The 16,590-nt window shown below is 40.2% G+C and overlaps 1 protein-coding gene across 3 annotated transcripts in view; it reads right to left on the bottom strand.

Moving 5' to 3' along the window:
* BLM (BLM RecQ like helicase) overlaps positions 1-16,590 on the bottom strand; it is a 125,834-nt gene that overhangs the window by 18,158 nt on the left and 91,086 nt on the right. For all 3 annotated transcript variants that reach the window (XM_066238694.1, XM_066238695.1, XM_066238696.1), the window contains 2 exons: positions 4,586-4,781; positions 2,830-3,020 (listed from right to left, as the gene is read on the bottom strand). In XM_066238694.1, coding sequence (XP_066094791.1) covers positions 2,830-3,020; positions 4,586-4,781 — 387 coding nt within the window. The remainder of the gene's footprint in view (positions 1-2,829; positions 3,021-4,585; positions 4,782-16,590) is intronic.

Below are 16,590 nucleotides of genomic sequence, written 5' to 3'. Positions count from 1 at the left end.
AGTAACCCCTTGCTGGAGCCAGTGACCTTGGGGTCAAGCTGGTGGGCTTTTTGCTCAAACCAGATGAGCCTGCGCTCAAGCTGGTGACCTCGGAGTCTCGAACCTGGGTCCTCTGCATCCCAGTCTGACGCTCTAACCACTGCGCCACCGCCTGGTCAGGCTTACTCTCTGGTCTTTTAAGATAAATTTGCTGACCCCTGTACTAGATGACTATTTTACTTAAAAAAAAATTTTTTTTTAAATTTATTGATTGATTTAGAGTCAGAGTGAGAGAGAGAAACATTGATTTGTTTATTTATGCATTCACTGCTTGATTCTCATATAAACCCTGACTGGAAATCGAGCCCGCAACTCTGGTGTATCAGGACAACGCTTTAACCACTGAAAAATCCAGCCAGGGCCTACATTCTCCTTTCTGCTCAATCTTTTCTCTTACCTGTCAGCTAACGACCTTGCTTCCTACTTGAAAAAACTGAAGCAATAGAGATTTCACAAACTTCCTCTACTACATCTACCGTCAGTATCCGCCCTATATTTTCTCATCTTTCTACCTGTTATTACACATGAACTAACCAAGCTCCTGTCTAAAGTCCATGTCTTTACTTGTATCCTAGATCCCAACCCCTCTGCCTACTCAAGGACACTGCTTCAGCAATCCTCCCCTCCTTACCCAATTTTCATCCTCTGTAGGTACATTCTTATCCACACATAAGTGTTTACTGTTTTTCTTGACTCCATTTCCCCTGCCAGCTCTTTCATTTCTGTTCATGTTCATCCTTGAAGCAAAACTTGAAAGAGTTCTACATATTCACTGCCTCCAATTTTGCCCCACTCTATTGAACCTGGTCAAGTCAAAGTCACCGTGATTTCTCTGGTACTAAATCCAATGGGGAATTCTCAGTCCTTACTGCACTGAGCTTAGCAGCAGCACTTGACTACTTAGCGTGCCCTCTTCCCTAAAATACTTAAGTTTCCTTGGTTTTCCTCTTATTTTACTAGTTCTTTCTTAGTCTCCTTTCCTAGTTCTTCCTCTTATCTTTAATCTCTTAATGTCTTGGTCTTCTTCTCTTCTGCCTAAACTTATAACCCTGAAGGTTTCACCTGCTCTCATGGCTTTAAATAACATCTACAAGTTAACCACTCCTAAATTCATATATATCACCTGCCTCTTTTCAGAGTTTCTAGATTGAATGGACAAATCTAACTCTGTACACCCCGAAGTGAACACCTGATCTTCCCTGCCAGACAGCCTTTCCCAGTCACCTCAGCAGAGGGTCACTCTATTCTTCGAGTTACTCAGCCCTTCAGCTACTGCCATTCCCTCTTCCCTAACTCATAGCCCGGCTCAACCACACAAGCTCCCCTGCGGTCCCTAAAATGCACGAGCATGCCCCCACCTGAAGGCTGTTGTTCTTGGCTTTGGCCAGGAATGTCCACGTCCAGAGAACTGCTCAGCTAAGCTCCCTTTTTCAAGGTTTTGCTCAGATGTCATCTCTGCAATAAGACTTCCCTGGGCCACCTTACCTAATACTGCAGCCTGCATCCCATCCATTAGCCCTGACTCCTTTCATCGCTGTGCTTTACACCACGGTTCTTACCCCTATTGCATGCTTATCACGTGTATTGTTTGTACTCAGCCTTCCTCTGCTAGAATGTAAGATCCTCAAGGGCAGGGATCTTTATATTTTGTTCAGTGATGTACCCAAAGTCCTAGAACAGTGCCTGTCAAAGAACAGGCGGTCAAATATTTGTTGAATGAGTGACCTGATTAGCAATGTGTACTAAGCTGGGCGCGGTGGGTGGAGATGGCCATGAATGCATAGATTCCACCCTGAGAAAGACTAAGTCACCTCTGCTGTGGCTGGTGCTGCCTGTCTTTGTAACTGCACCAATCACATGTCTGTACATGTCCATCTGTCTCCCCTTTAGTTTATGAACCAGCCCACACTACAACCTCTGGGGAATCCCCAGCACCTTATATAGACATTTCAAATAACGTATCAAATGTGAAAATACTCTGTAAACTGTAGACATTAAAACACAGAATTACTATAATAGGTACAATAAAGTACCCAAGGATGGAATTTAACAACCCCCCAAGGTTATTTTTAGGACAGATGATAGCAAACTCATCCAGAAGTTATTGCCATTAATCTTCATAGTTTAAAAACCAATTTATAGAGTAATCTAATTCATCTGAATTTAAGCACACATTATAATTCCTTTGAGAATGAGATCTTTAAATACAGATTAGAGTTTAATTGAAAATATTCTACCTGCTCATATTGGATTTTTGGCGATATTTACAGATTAATGATATTTCTAAAATACCCCATAATTATCAGTGCATGTGTATAACCTCAGTATTTTGGATAGGTTGTGTGTGTGTATGTGTGTGTGTATTAATGTTTATTTTATTGATTTTAGAGAGAGGAAGGGAGAAAGACAAAAACATTGATCTGTTCTGACATGTGCTAGAACCAGCAAGCTCTGTGCTTCTGGACAATGCTCTAACCAACTGAACTATCTGGCCAGGGCAAGGTCCAGTATATTTTTTTATGAGCTTCTAATTCTAAAGCTATTTCATAGAATTAATATTAAAGTGTTTCTATTCCAAATTACTATGGGGAGAAAGCAATCTTTCCTTGTTTAATTCCTTAGGGCCCATGATTCTCATTTAACGTTTCATTTTTATTTTTGTAGCAACGAAAGGTCTATTGTTTGAAAAGGTCGAGCTCAGCTCAAAAGGATGAGAGGACTAATTCTCAAATCCATCTTTCATCTACCTTTTCTAAATTAAGAGGAGAAAAATATTTTTCTTATTTTTACCTTTGTTTTACAGCAATTATCACAAGAAACATCTGGGTGTTTCTTACAAAAATCAGGATTAAATCCAATTTCACCAAAGTAAGCCAAAAGCTGTATTCTTCTGCATTCTGCTATGTTCTCACAGTAATGCACCATACTATACAAATTATTAAAGTGAGTCTCTCTTGTATGACGGTTTCCATCTTTTTCCACTAAAAGAAATGAAGAACATAGCAAAACATTATTAGAGTAGAAAAATATAAGAGAATATCACAGAAATATTTAGAATAGATTCATATGTTAAATATGAAATAAAATTATTAATAGTATTATGTACCAACATGACACCATTCTATAGTATACTTAACTGAATGTTTATGTTCGTTCCTTAAGATATTTGTTCTATAGATATAAATGGAGATTGTCAGGAGTAGCTGAATATTTTTTTGCAAATCTTCATTATTTGCAATGATGAAGATTTGCATGATATTTACTGTATTTATCAGATAACCATGAACTGAATTGAACTGAACATCCAGAGAGCATAGCACGGAACTGCAGCAATGGGCTGTGCACCCCACTGAATACCTGAGGTCACAGTGGGGAAGCTAGCGGTTCTAAAATTGTGCGTCAAGGAGCCCATGGTGCTGCAGTGAATGGATGCAGCCTTGGCAGGGTATTTCAAATTTACGGGAAACACAGCAATACCCGACTCCTGTTGAATACCATACAAACTATTAGTTTGAGGTAGTTCATGGTACACTACATTCCTTTCAGTAACATCTTTGCGAAGCTGAATTTTTGGCAGTTCTATGAAAAAATAAGTTCCTACAGAAAATCAGTAAGAAGCAGAAAATGAATGAGGGTGGTAGTGTCCAATCTGATTCCAAGGTTTGAGAACATGTATATACTTCTATTCGTAAGCAACTGTGGTTAGTTAAGAATGAAAAAAGCAACCCCCCCAATTTATGAGTTTTCATTTTTTTCTTGTTTTTTTTAGAGAGAGAGAGAGAGAGAGAGTAAGGGAAAAAGATGAGAATCAACTCATAGTTGTAGCATTTTAGTTGTTTCTTGATTGCTTTCTCACATGTGCCTTGACCAGGGTGCTCTAGTCAAGCCTTTGACTCCTCACGCAAGTCAGTGACCTCTGGGCTCAAGCCAGTGACCCCTTGGTTTCGAACCTGGGTCCCAGTATCCCAGGTCGATGCTCTATCCACTACACCACCACCTGGTAGGCTGAGTTTTTGTGTTTTTCAAATAGCTGCTAAGAGTTTAGTACTTACATACTTATAAAATTGTTTGAACCTAACTTAATATAGGTCTATTTAAAAACACAAGTAGGCCCTGGCAGGTTGGCTCAGTTGTAGAGTGTCAACCCAGCATCAGGGTACACAGGAGAAGTGCCCATCTGCTTCTGCACCCTTTCCCCTCTCATTTCTCTCTCTCTTCTCCTCCTGCAGCCATGGCTTAATTAGAGTGAGTTGTCCCCTGGTGTTGAGGATGGCTCCATGGTCTCTGCCTCAGGCATTAAGAGCTCGGGTGCTGAGCAACAGAGCAATGCCCCAGATGGGCTGAGCATAGTCCCCTAGTGGGCTTGCCTGGTGAATCCCAGTCAGGGCACATAAGGAAGTCTATCTATGCCTCCCCTCCTCTCACTGAATAAACAAACAAACAAACAAACAAACAAAACACAAATGGAGTATTTAAGGAAACTGGAGCAAAAGTATCACAATAGCAGGAGTATATTATCACTCTCACAAGACTGAAGAGGACTTACTTAGTATAAGTCTCTTCAGTCTGGTCACATCATAATAGGTATAGAATAGTAGGCAGTGAGATATTTCCCCATCTCTTCCAGCTCTGCCAGATTCTTGGTAGTAACCCTCCACGGATTTGGGAAGAGATGCATGAATCACAAATCGCACATCAGGTTTGTCAATCCCCATTCCAAAGGCAACTGTTGCACATATAACCTGATTGTAAGAGCAAAAAAAAGTCTATTAGATTCATGATGTGTTTTAAGAACCATTTTAATAACAGATGCTTCTAAAAGCTTTATCTTCTATTTTGCTTATAATGTACTCTTTACAACAACCTAATAACTCGGTCCTATTATTTAGCATAAAAATGAGATTTCCATATTGGCAATTTGAAGTTCATTTGTATTTATTTATTTATATTAAAAAATATTTCCATTGATTTAAGAAAAGGGAAGGGAGAAAGGGAGGAGAGAGGAAAAGGGAGAGGAGGGGAGGGGAAGAAGGAAGGGAAGGATGGGAGAGAGAAAGGGAAGGAGAGAGAGAGGAAAGCATCAGAGCTGTTCCACTTAGTTGTGCACTCATTGGTTCCTTCTCATATGTATCCTGACCCAGGATAGAATCTGTGACCTCAGTGTGCCAGGACAATACTCTATCCACTGAGAAACCCACCTAGCCAGGGCCTGCAGTTTTATCAAGACCCTGGAAGGTAAAGAGAAGCTCAGTGTGGCAGGTGCTTTTTTCCTGTGTGACTTAGTAATATGTAAGGGAGCCAGAATCAATAGCAGTCACCTCTGAATGTGCTGTCATTGTTTGTTCTCTTATGTTTTTGATACAGAGGTATGAGGGGCATTGCTCACACTGCCAGGGTATCCAGGCTAGTGATGAGAAATTGCATAGGAGTTCAGGTGTCCCAGGGCTTGAGTTTTCAGAGGTCACTGCTGCCAGCTTCTCCCATGATTCAGAACAATGGCAGTCTCATCTGTTCAGTGTTGACTATCCGTTCTCCAAGTAATGCACCTGATCATATACCAGCTCCTTTTATTCATTAGCGAATTTCACAGTCAAAATGTGGAATTTTTATTGGAACTCCTGTGAATAAGTCTGAGAGTTTCTTACAGTATTATAAAAAAAAGGTGGGAGACCCTAGATCTTGGCTTATGCAAATTACTTAGTGAAAGCAAGGTGATGGTTAAATTTCAGGAGCTTAATAAATCAGTTTTTAGTTAAAAATCACTTTCAAGAATATCCATTTCAGCTGCAAATGTAAGACCTTTTTAACCCAGACAAAAACATTATACCTCCAGGCAAAATTACACTATACAAATAAAGCTGCAAGTCTTTTTTTAGCACTTAAAAAAATAAATTGCTACTGCAAAAACAGTATTTCAAAAGCAACTGAGCTATCTGGCAGCCAGACTGAGGCTAATGACATGATTTCAGTGACTGTGAGTACCAGAGAAAGGAACTGCAAGCTATGCAGCACGCGGACGGCAAATGGGTACATTCATCTACGCTGGGAAAGGCAGCAGCCTGTACTCTAGGCTAGTCATCCATCTACATTTATGGCAATTTTATCAGACAAGTCTTCTGGGAAAGAGGAAGGCTACCATAGCCTCTAGTGGCGGCGAGTAGGTGGAGAGACTTCAGAGCAAAATGTCCCAGCCCACAGGGTTCCAAGAAGCAGTAGGTGAGATGGGCACATGACTCAAGGCCACTGTTAATGCCAACTCTTTCTGAAAGCCCTTATTTCTTGTAATTGGGAAAACTGGCTTTGTTCCGTTGTTACTTCCTTCTTTATTTTTGTGTTGCCTTTAAAGCTTCAGGTTACAATCATTTCTTTGTGAAGAAAAACAACCAACATTTATTCTATCTCACAAACCTAACAAGTGAAGGCTGTCTAGTTGGTTATATTATTATGCCCTAACTGTAGAGATTAGTTGGTTTAAAAGCAGAAACAATTAGAGTAAAAACATTTTTAAACCAATTTTTTAAACCCATATTTTTGATCAGTTATATATATATATACACATACATATATATAGTATATATGCATGTACATTGTTGATTATTTATACTACATATAAAGATTTAAAGAAAATGAAAAAATTGGCTTTTTTTGTGTACATGTAACAGAGACAGAGAGAGGGACAGATAGGGACAGACAGAAAGGGAGAGATGAGAAGCATCAATTCTTCATTGCGCCATCTTAGCTGTTCATTGATTGCTTTCTCATATGTGCCTTGACAATGGGGGGGATGTCCAATGCACCAATGTGCCGCCACCTTGTCAGGCTCTTGTCTATATTTCTATTCAATTCCTTTTTTATAGGTTATACTTTTTTTCCCCCAGAGGTGGTGGTTTGTTTTGTTTTGAATTGATTTTAGAGAAAGAGAAGGGAGGGGGGAGAAGGAGAGGGGAAGAGGGTAGAGGGAGAGAAAAGCATCAACCTATTGTTTCACTTAATTGTTCCGTTTAGTTGTGCACTCATAGATTAGCTCTCATACATGCCCTGACCAGGGATGGAACCTGTGACCTCTCATGCGCTGGGTCAACGCTTTATCTTCTGAACCACCTGTTCAGGGTAGAAGCATTGAGTTCTTCAGGATTTAAATCATTTCTGTGATTACTTTCTTTTGGGCTGTTTTTAAGCTTAGGTTCTCTTCTACTCAGAATTCATTCAGTTGCCTGACCAGGAGGTAAGGCAGTGGATAGAGCGTCAGCCTGGAACACTGAGGACCCAGGTTCGAAACCCCAAGGTCACTGGCTTGAGTGTGGGCTCACCAGCTTGAGTGTGGGGTTGCCGGCCTGAGTGTATCATAGACATGACACCATGGTCTCTAGCTTGAAGCCCAAGGTCACTGGTTTGAGTAAGGGGTTGCTGGCTTCAGTCAGGGGACACTGGCACGGCTGAAGCCCACCAGTCAATGCACATATGAGAATGCAGTCAATGAACAACTTAAGGTGCTGCAACTATGAGTTGATGTTTCAAATCCCTCTGCCTTCTTGTCTGTCCCTGTCTATGCCTCTCTCTAGTTCTCTCTCTAAATTAAAAATAAAAATCATTCATTTAAAAATGCCAATATCTTTATTTACCCATAATTAATTTTAATACAAACAAGGATCCAAAATGATTCCCCACATCAGGTAACCAGTACCAGTAGTAGAATAATCAATCTTCCCTTCATCATTAATTTTTTTTAAAGATTTTATTTATTCATTTTACAGAGAGAGGAGGGTGCAGGGGACAAGAAGTAGTTGCTTCACTCTGGCTGTTCACTGGTTGCTTATCTTAGATGCCTTGACCCAGCAAGCCCAGGGTTTCAAACCAGCAACCTCAGTATTGCAGGTCAGCACTTTATCCATTACGCCACCATAGGCCAAGCATCTCATTAATTTTTAATGCATTCCTGACGATATATTGTTTTTACATGTTTTGCAGTCTATGTCTGGATTTCTGTTTCATCGATCTGTCTATAATGTATTACACAGCCAGTGTCCATGTGTTATTTTCTTGCCAAATTCTTTTAGTTATCTTCACTTAAATATTCTTCCAGGCAAACTTTTGAAAAAGTTTATCAAGGGAAGAAAAATAATGCCATTTTGATTAGTTAAATATATAAATTCACTTGGGAAGACTGGCATATAATTATTTCAGTGAAGATAAATCAGCGATATATTTACTGAACTTTTACACACGTGAAAATGTCTTTCTGTTGTTTTTAACATTAATGATAATGAGCTGGGTATGAAATTGTCCAGTCTCAGTCTTCCCTCTGCTGATTCTAAAGATAGCTTATTTCTGTTTTTTTAATTTAGCAAGTCTCAGGCATGTCTTCTTTTTGTCCTTTGTAGAGTAACCTATTTCTTTACCTTGAGGAATACACTTTTTTAATTTTGTAAATAAAAGTGCTGACTTATATCTACATGCAAGTTTTTTTTTCTTTTTTATTAAATGAGATGCGGGGAGACAGAGACAGACTCCCACATACATCCCAACTGGGATTCACCCAGCAAGCTCACTAGGGGGTGACGCTCGGTCCATCCGGGGCTGCTGCTCTGTTGCTCAGCAACTGAGCTATTTTAGCAACTGAAGCGAGGCCATGGAGCCATACTCAGCACCTGAAGCCAACATGCTCAAACCATTTGAGCCATGGCTGTGGGAAGAGAAGAAAGAGAGAAGGGGGAAGGGGGAAGGGGAAAGAGGGGAGAGGGGAGGGAGAAAGGAGCAGGGGGCAGGGGAACAGAATGGGGGAGAAGCAGATGTCACTTCTCCTGCGTACCCTGACTAGGAATCAAACCTGGGACATCCAAACACCGGACAATACCTTACTACTGTGCCAACTGGCCCAGGGTCTTACCCAGTGATTTCTTTACCTTTTTTTTTTTTTTTTTTTTTTTTTTTTAGTGAGAGACAGAAAGAAAGGGAAAGACATACAGGAAAGGAGAGAGACGAGAAGCATCAACTCATAGTTGTGGCACCTTAGTTGTTCATTGATTGCTTTCTCATATGTGCCTTGCCAGTGACCCCTTGCTCAAGCCTGTGACCTTGGGCTTCAAGTCAGTGATCTTTGGGCTCCAAGCCAGTGACCTTTGGGCTTCAAGCCAGTGACTTTGGGGTTTTGAAACTGGGTCTTCAGAGCCCCAGGTCAATGCTCTATCCATTATGCCACTGCCTAGTCAGGTGTGATGCTTTCTTTATTTTTATTGATTTGAGACAGAGACGGGAACACTGATCTGTTCTTGTACGTGCCCTGACTGGGGATTGAACTGGCAACCTCTGTGCTTGTGGATGATGCTCTAACCAACTGAGTTATCCGGCCAGGATGATTTTTTGTCTTTTAAATTTGTTAGATATTTATTCATAATACACTTTAACTACCCTGATTTCTTCTATGGGTACACTTATTCATAGACTAAATCCCTATTCCCCATCACCAACAAATACCGTATTTTTTACCCTTCAATTTTTATGTTTCATTTTTTTAAGTTATTTTCTACATACATCATTGGTTCAAATTTGTGTTGAGTTAGACCATTTGCATCTTAATATATAATTCTAGTTGTTGTTTGTTTTTCTTGTATTTTCTTGTTTGAATAAATTGCATTTTTACTTCTCCTTTCATTGCAGAAGATCTCCTTTCATGATCTTCTTATGGCAAATGGCTTCTAGTTCAGGTAAGTCAAGTCTTACATCTTTCAGAGGATACAAGGCTGATACCCTGTAAGATATTCTTTTGTTTGTACCTTAGCAAATATTTTCTTTAATATAAAATTTATTTTAATTTATTATTTACATAGATTATAGTGTCCCCCCAAATACATCCTCCCCTCAGTGTTCCCCAGTACATTTCCCCTGTCCCCCTCCTTGTAACACTCTCCCCCCTTTCCTTGACGATTTGCTTTTCTGTTCTCATCCCATCCTATTATCCTATCATCCCCTTTCCCTCTGTATCCTTTGATCCTGCCTCTGTCTCTATTCTGTGCCTCAGTTTATACTGTTCGTCAGATTCCTAAAATGAGTGAGGTAATACGATATTTTTCTTTCTCTGCCTAGCTTATTTCACTTAACATAATAGTTTCCAGGTCCATCCATGTTGTCGCAAAAAGTAACATTTCTTTCTTTTTCATGGCCCCACAGTATTCCATTGTGTATATGTACCACTGCTTTGTAATCCATTCATCCACTGACGGACACTTGGGCTGTTTCCAGATCTTGGCTATTGTAAACAATGCTGCCATAAACATAGAAATGCACTTCTCCTTTTGAATCACTGATGTGGTGTTCTTGGGATATATTCCTAGAAGTGGGATGGCTGGGCCAAAATGCAGTTCCATTTTTAACTTTTTGAGGAATCTTCATACTGTTTTTCACAGTGGCTGCACCAGTCTGCATTCCCACCAGCAGTGCAGGAGGGTTCCCTTTCATCCACACCCTCTCCAGCACTTATTGTGTGTTGTTTTGTTGATGAGCGCCATTCTGACTGGTGTGAGGTGTTATCTCATTGTGGTTTTAATTTGCATTTCTCTAATGATTTGTGATATTGAACATTTTTTCATCTGCCTATTGGCCATCTGTATGTCCTCTTTGGAGAAATGTCTATTCATTTCTTTTGCCTATTTTTGATTGGATTGTTTATCTTCCTGGTGTTGAGTTTTACAAGTTCTTTATAAATTTTGGTTATTAACCTCTTATCAGACATATTGTCAAATGTGTTCTCCCATTGTGTGGTTTGTCTTTTTATTCTGTTCATATTGTCTTTAGCTGTGCAAAAGCTTTTTAGTTTGATATAGTCCCATTTGTTTATCCTGTCCTTTATTTCCCTTGCTCATGGAGGTAAATCAGCAAATACATTACTGCGAGTGATGTCGGAGAGCTTACTGCCTGTTTTCCAATAGGATGCTTATGGTTTCTTGACTTACATTTAAGTCTTTTATCCATTTTGAGTTTATTTTTGTGAATGGTTTAAATTGGTGGTCTAGTTTTATTTTTTTGCAGGTAGCTGTCCAAATTTCCCAACACCATTTGTTAAACAGACTGTTTTTATTCCATTGTATGCTATTTCCACTTTTGTAAAATATCAATTGTCTATAAATGTGTGGGTTTATTTCTGGGTTCTCTGTTCTGTTCTATTGATCTATATGCCTGTTCTTATGCCAGTACCAGGTTGTTTTGAGTACAATGGCCTTGTAGTATACCTTGACATCCGGAAGTGTAATACTACCCACTTTATTCTTCTCTTCCAAGATTGCTGAGACTATTTATGTTCTTTTTTGGTTCTATATGAATTATTGAAATATTTGTTCTATATCTTTGAAGTATTGTCATTGGTATTTTAATAGAAATTGCATTGAATTTATAAATTCCTTTAGGTAATATAGATGTTTTAATGATGTTTATTCTTCCTAACCATGAACACGGTATACGCTTCTACTTGTTTGTATCTTCCTTGATTTCTTTCATCAATGTTTTATAATTTTCCGAGTACAAGTCTTTAACCTCTTTGGTTAAACTTACTCCTAGGTCTTTTATTTTTATGTTGCAGTAGTAAAGGGGATTGTTTTCTTAATTTCTCTTTCAGACAGATCATTGTTGGTGTATAAAAATGCTTCTGATTTCTTTTTTTTTCCTTTTCACAGGGACAGAGAGAGAGTCACAGATAGGGACAGACAGACAGGAACGAAGAGAGATGAGAAGCATCAATCATCAGCTTTTCTCTGCAACACCTTACTTGTTCACTGATTGCTCTCTCACATGTGCCCTGACTGCGGGCCTTCAGCAGACTGAGTAACCCCTTGCTCCAGCCAGCAATCTTGGGTCCAAGCTGGTGAGCCTGCCTTTTGCTCAAGCCAGATGAGCCCGCACTCAAGCTGGCGACCTCGGGGTCTCGAACCTGGGTCCTCCGCATCCCAGTCCGATGCTCTATCCACTGCGCCACCGCTTGGTCAGGTAAAAGTATTTTTTATGTTTTTTTTTTGTGGGAGAGACAGAGAGAGTCAGAGAGAGAGACAGATAGGGACAGACAGACAGGAAGGAAGAGAGATGAGAAACATCAATTATTCGTTGAGGTTCCTTAGTTGTTCATTGATTGATTTCTCATATGTGTCTTTACGGGGGCTACAGCAGAGGGAGTGACCCCTTGCTTGAGCCAGCGACCTTGGGCTCAAGCTGGTGAGCCTTGCTCAAAACAGATCAGCTCGCGCTCATGCTGGCGAACTCCAGATCTTGAACCTGGGTCCTCCAAATCACAGTCTGATGTTCTATTCACTGCGCCACCGCCTGGTCAGGCGCCTCTGATTTCTGAGTATTAATTTTATATCCTGCCACCTTGCTGAATTCATTTATCAGGTCTGGTAGTTTTTTTTTGTTTTGTTGTGTTTTTTTTTTTGTATTTTTCCGAAGCTGGAAACGGGGAGAGACAGTCAGACAGACTCCCGCATGCGCCCGACCGGGATCCACCCGGCACGCCCACCAGAGGCGACACTCTACCCACCAGGGGGCGATGCTCTGCCCCTCTGGGGCTTCGCTCTGCCGCGACCAGAGCCACTCTAGTGCCTGGGGCAGAGGCCAAGGAGCCATCCCCAGCGCCCGGGCCATCTTTGCTCCAATGGAGCCTCGGCTGCAGGAGGGGAAGAGAGAGACAGAGAGGAAGGAGAGGGGGGGGTGAAGCAAATGGGCGCTTTTCCTATGTGCCCTGGCCAGGAATCAAACCCGGGTCCCCCCCACGCCAGGCCGACGCTCTACCACTGAGCCAACCGGCCAGGGCCAGGTCCGGTAGTTTTTTTACTGAGACTTTAGGGTTTTCTATATACAGTATCATATCATCAGTAAATAATGATAGTTTTACTTCGTCTTTTCCAAGTTGGATGCCTTTTATTTCTTCTTCTTGTCTGACTGCTGTGGCTAGGACTTCTGGAACTATATTGAATAAGAGTGGTGAAAGGGGGCACCCCTGCCTTATTCCTGATCTTAAGGGGATTTCTTTTAACTTTTGCCCATTGAGTATGATGTTGGCCATGGGTCTGTCATGGATGGCCTTTATAATGTATGTTCCCTGTATTCCGACTTTGTTGAGAGTTTTGATCATAAATGGGTGCTGGATTTTATCAAATGCTTTTACTGCATCTGTTGATATTATCATATGGTTTTTGATCTTCCTTTTGTTTATGTGATGAATCACATTGATTGATTTGTGAATATTGTACTAGCCTTCCTTCCCCAGCATAAATCCCACTTGATCGTGATGTACGATTTTTTTCATGTATTGCTGGATCCGGTTTGCTAATATTTTGTTGAGAATTTTAGCATCTAAATTCATCAGGGATATTGGCCTATAGTTTTCTTTCTTTGTGTTGTCTTTGCCTGGTTTTGGAATCAGAATTATGTTCGCCTCATAAAAGGAGCTTGGAAGTTTTCCCTCCTCTTGAATTTTTTTAAATAGCTTAAGAATAGGAGTTAGTTCTTCTTTGAATGTTTGGTATAACTCGCCTGTGAAGCCATCTGGCCCAGGGCTTTTGTTTGTTGGGAGTTTTTTGAGAACAGTTTCGATCTCATTTGTTGTAATTGGTCTTTTAGGGTTTTCTGATTCTTCCAGATTGATTTTTGAAAGATTATATTTTTCAAAAAATTTGTCCGTTTCACCTCGGTTGTCTAATTTTTTGGCATACAGATCTTCGTAGTATTTTCTTACAATCCTTTGTATTTCTGCTGTGTCCGTTGTTACTTCTCCACCCTCATTTCTTTTGTTTTTTCTTTGTGACAGAGACAGAGACAGGGACAGACAGGTGGGAAGGTGGAGAGATGAGAAGCATCAGTTCTTGTGGCACCTTAACTGTTCACTGATTGCTCTCTCATATGTGCCTTGACCGGGGGGCTACAGCAGACTGAGTAACCCCTTGCTCAAGCCAGTGACCTTGGGCTCAAGCTGGTGAGCCTTGCTGAAACCAGATGAGCCTGCACTCAAGCTGGCAATCTTGAGGTTTTGAACCTGAGTCCTCCACATCCCAGTACGACACTCCATCCACTGCGCCACCCTCATTTCTAATTTTATTTATTAGAGTCCTTTCTCTTTTTTCTTGGTGAGTTTGGCTAAGGGTTCATCAATCTTGTTTACTTTTTCAAAGAACCTCAGCTCTTGGTTTCATTGATTCTCTGTATTTTTTTTTAGTCTCTATGTCATTTATTTCTGCTCTGATCTTTATTCATTCCATCCTTCTACTTCCACTAGGCTTTACTTGCTATTCTTTTCCTAGTTCTTTTAGTTGCAGGATTAAGTTGTTTATTTGAGTTTTTATTAGCTTCTTAAGGTATGCCTGTAATGCTATGAACTTCTCTCTCAGGACTGCTTTTGCTGTGTCCCACAGATTTTGAGTTATTGTATGCTCATTTTCATTTGTTTCAAGAAAATTTTTGATTTCTCCCTTGATCTCATTGTTGACCCATTCGTTATTTAGTAACATGCTGTTTAGTTTCCAGGTATTTGAGTGTTTTTCAGTTTTTCTATTGTAGTTGATTTCTAGTTTCATGCCATTGTGGTCAGAGAAGATGCTTGATTTTAATCTTCTTAAATTTGTTGAGACTCGTTTTATGCCCTAATATGTGGTCTATACTTGAGAATGTACCATGCGCACTTGAAAAGAATGTATATTCTGCTGCTTTAGGGTGAAAGGTTCTGAAGAAATCTATTAAATCCAGTTAATCTAGTGTGTCCCTTAATTCTGCTGTTTCTTTGTTAATTTTCATTCTTGAGGATCTATCCAATGATGTTAGTGGGGTATTGAAATCCCCTACTATTATAGCATTGCTGTTGACCTTTCCCTTTATGTCCATCAAACTCTGCTTTATATATGTAGGTACTCTTATATTAGGTGCATAGACATTTATAATGGTTATCTCTTTCTGTTGGATTGCTCCCTTTATCATTATATAGTGATCTTCTTTATCCCTTACTATAATCTTTGGGTTTTTGTTTTTTGTTTTTTGTTTATTTTTACAGAGACAGAGAGAGAGTCAGAGAGAGGGATAGACAGGAACAGAAAGACAGGAACAGAGAGAAGAGAAGCATCAATCATTAGTTCTTTGTTGCACACTGTGACACCTTAGTTGTTCATTGATTGCTTTCTCATATGTGCCTTGACCGCGGGCCTTCAGCAGACCGAGTAACCCCTTGCTCGAGCCAGTGACCTTGGGTCCAAGCTAGTGAGCTTTTGCTCAAGCCAGATGAGCCCGCACTCAAGCTGGCAACCTCAGGGTCTCAAACCTGGGTCCTCAGCATCCCAGTCCAACGCTTTATCCACTGTGCCACTGCCTGGTGAGGCTATAGTCTTTGTTTTTGAAAGTCTATTTTGTCAGATATAAGTATTGCTAACCAGCTTTTTTTTCCCTTTCCATTTGCATGAAAAATTTTTTTCCATCCTTTTACTTTCAGTCTGTGTATCTTTTGTTTTGAGCTGGGTCTCCTGTAGACAGCATATGTATGGGTCTTATCCATTCAGCTATCCTATGTCTTTTGATTGGAGCATTTAGTCCATTTACATTTAAGGTTATTATTGATAGTTGTTTATTGTCACTTTTTTCTTTACATCTACACTCTTCTCTTTATATATATAATTTCTTCCCTCCCCCCGCCCCTGCTTTGTTCTGTCTACAGCAGATCCGTTAACATTTCCTGAAGCATTGGTTTGGTTGTGATGAATTCCTTGAATTTTTTTTTTTTTGTCTGGGAAGCTTTTTATTTCTCCAATTTTAAACGATAGTCTTGCTGGATAAAGAAGGCAAGTCCTTGATTAAATGGAAGTAATCAAATTACCCTGGTTGTAATTACCCAGGAAGCCTACAACCTGGGTAGTTGTAGCTCTTGGGTAATTACTTCTTGGGTAATTACCTAATCAAGGTTGTAGGCTCTTGTTCTGCCTTACTCTGAATATTTCTTACCATTCCCTTATGGCTTCAAGTGTTTCTGTTGAAAAGTCAGATGTCATCTTTATGGTGGTTCCTTTGTAGGTGATTGACTGTTTTTCTCTTACAGTTTTTTTATTTTATTTTATTTATTTATTTATTTATTTATTTACAGAGACAGAGAGAGAGTCAGAGAGAGGGATAGACAGGGACAGACAGACAGGAACGGAGAGATGAGAAGCATCATTTAGTTTTTTGTGTTTTTTTTTTGTTGCACATTGCGACACCTTAGTTGTTCATTGATTGCTTTCTCATATGTGCCTTGACCGGGGGCCTTCAGCAGACGAAGTAACTCTTGCTGGAGCCAGCGACCTTGGGTCCAAGCTGGTGGGCTTTTTGCTCAAGCCAGATGAACCTGCACTCAAGCTGGTGACCTCGGGGTCTCGAACCTGGGTCCTTCCGCACCACAGTCCGAGGCTCTATCCACTGCGCCACCACCTGGTCAGGCTCTCTTACAGTTTTTAATATTCTTTCTTTATCTCTTATCTTTGGTACTTTGATTATGATATATCTTGTTGTGAGTCTCTTTGGGTTCTTTTTTGATGGGGTTTTCACTGCTTCTTGAAC

Source organism: Saccopteryx bilineata, chromosome 7 (assembly GCF_036850765.1).
Source record: "Saccopteryx bilineata isolate mSacBil1 chromosome 7, mSacBil1_pri_phased_curated, whole genome shotgun sequence".
Classification (NCBI taxonomy): Eukaryota; Metazoa; Chordata; class Mammalia; order Chiroptera; family Emballonuridae; genus Saccopteryx; species Saccopteryx bilineata.
The sequence above is the reverse complement of the archived record's forward strand: the minus strand, read 5'-3'. Positions and strand labels throughout refer to the sequence as shown.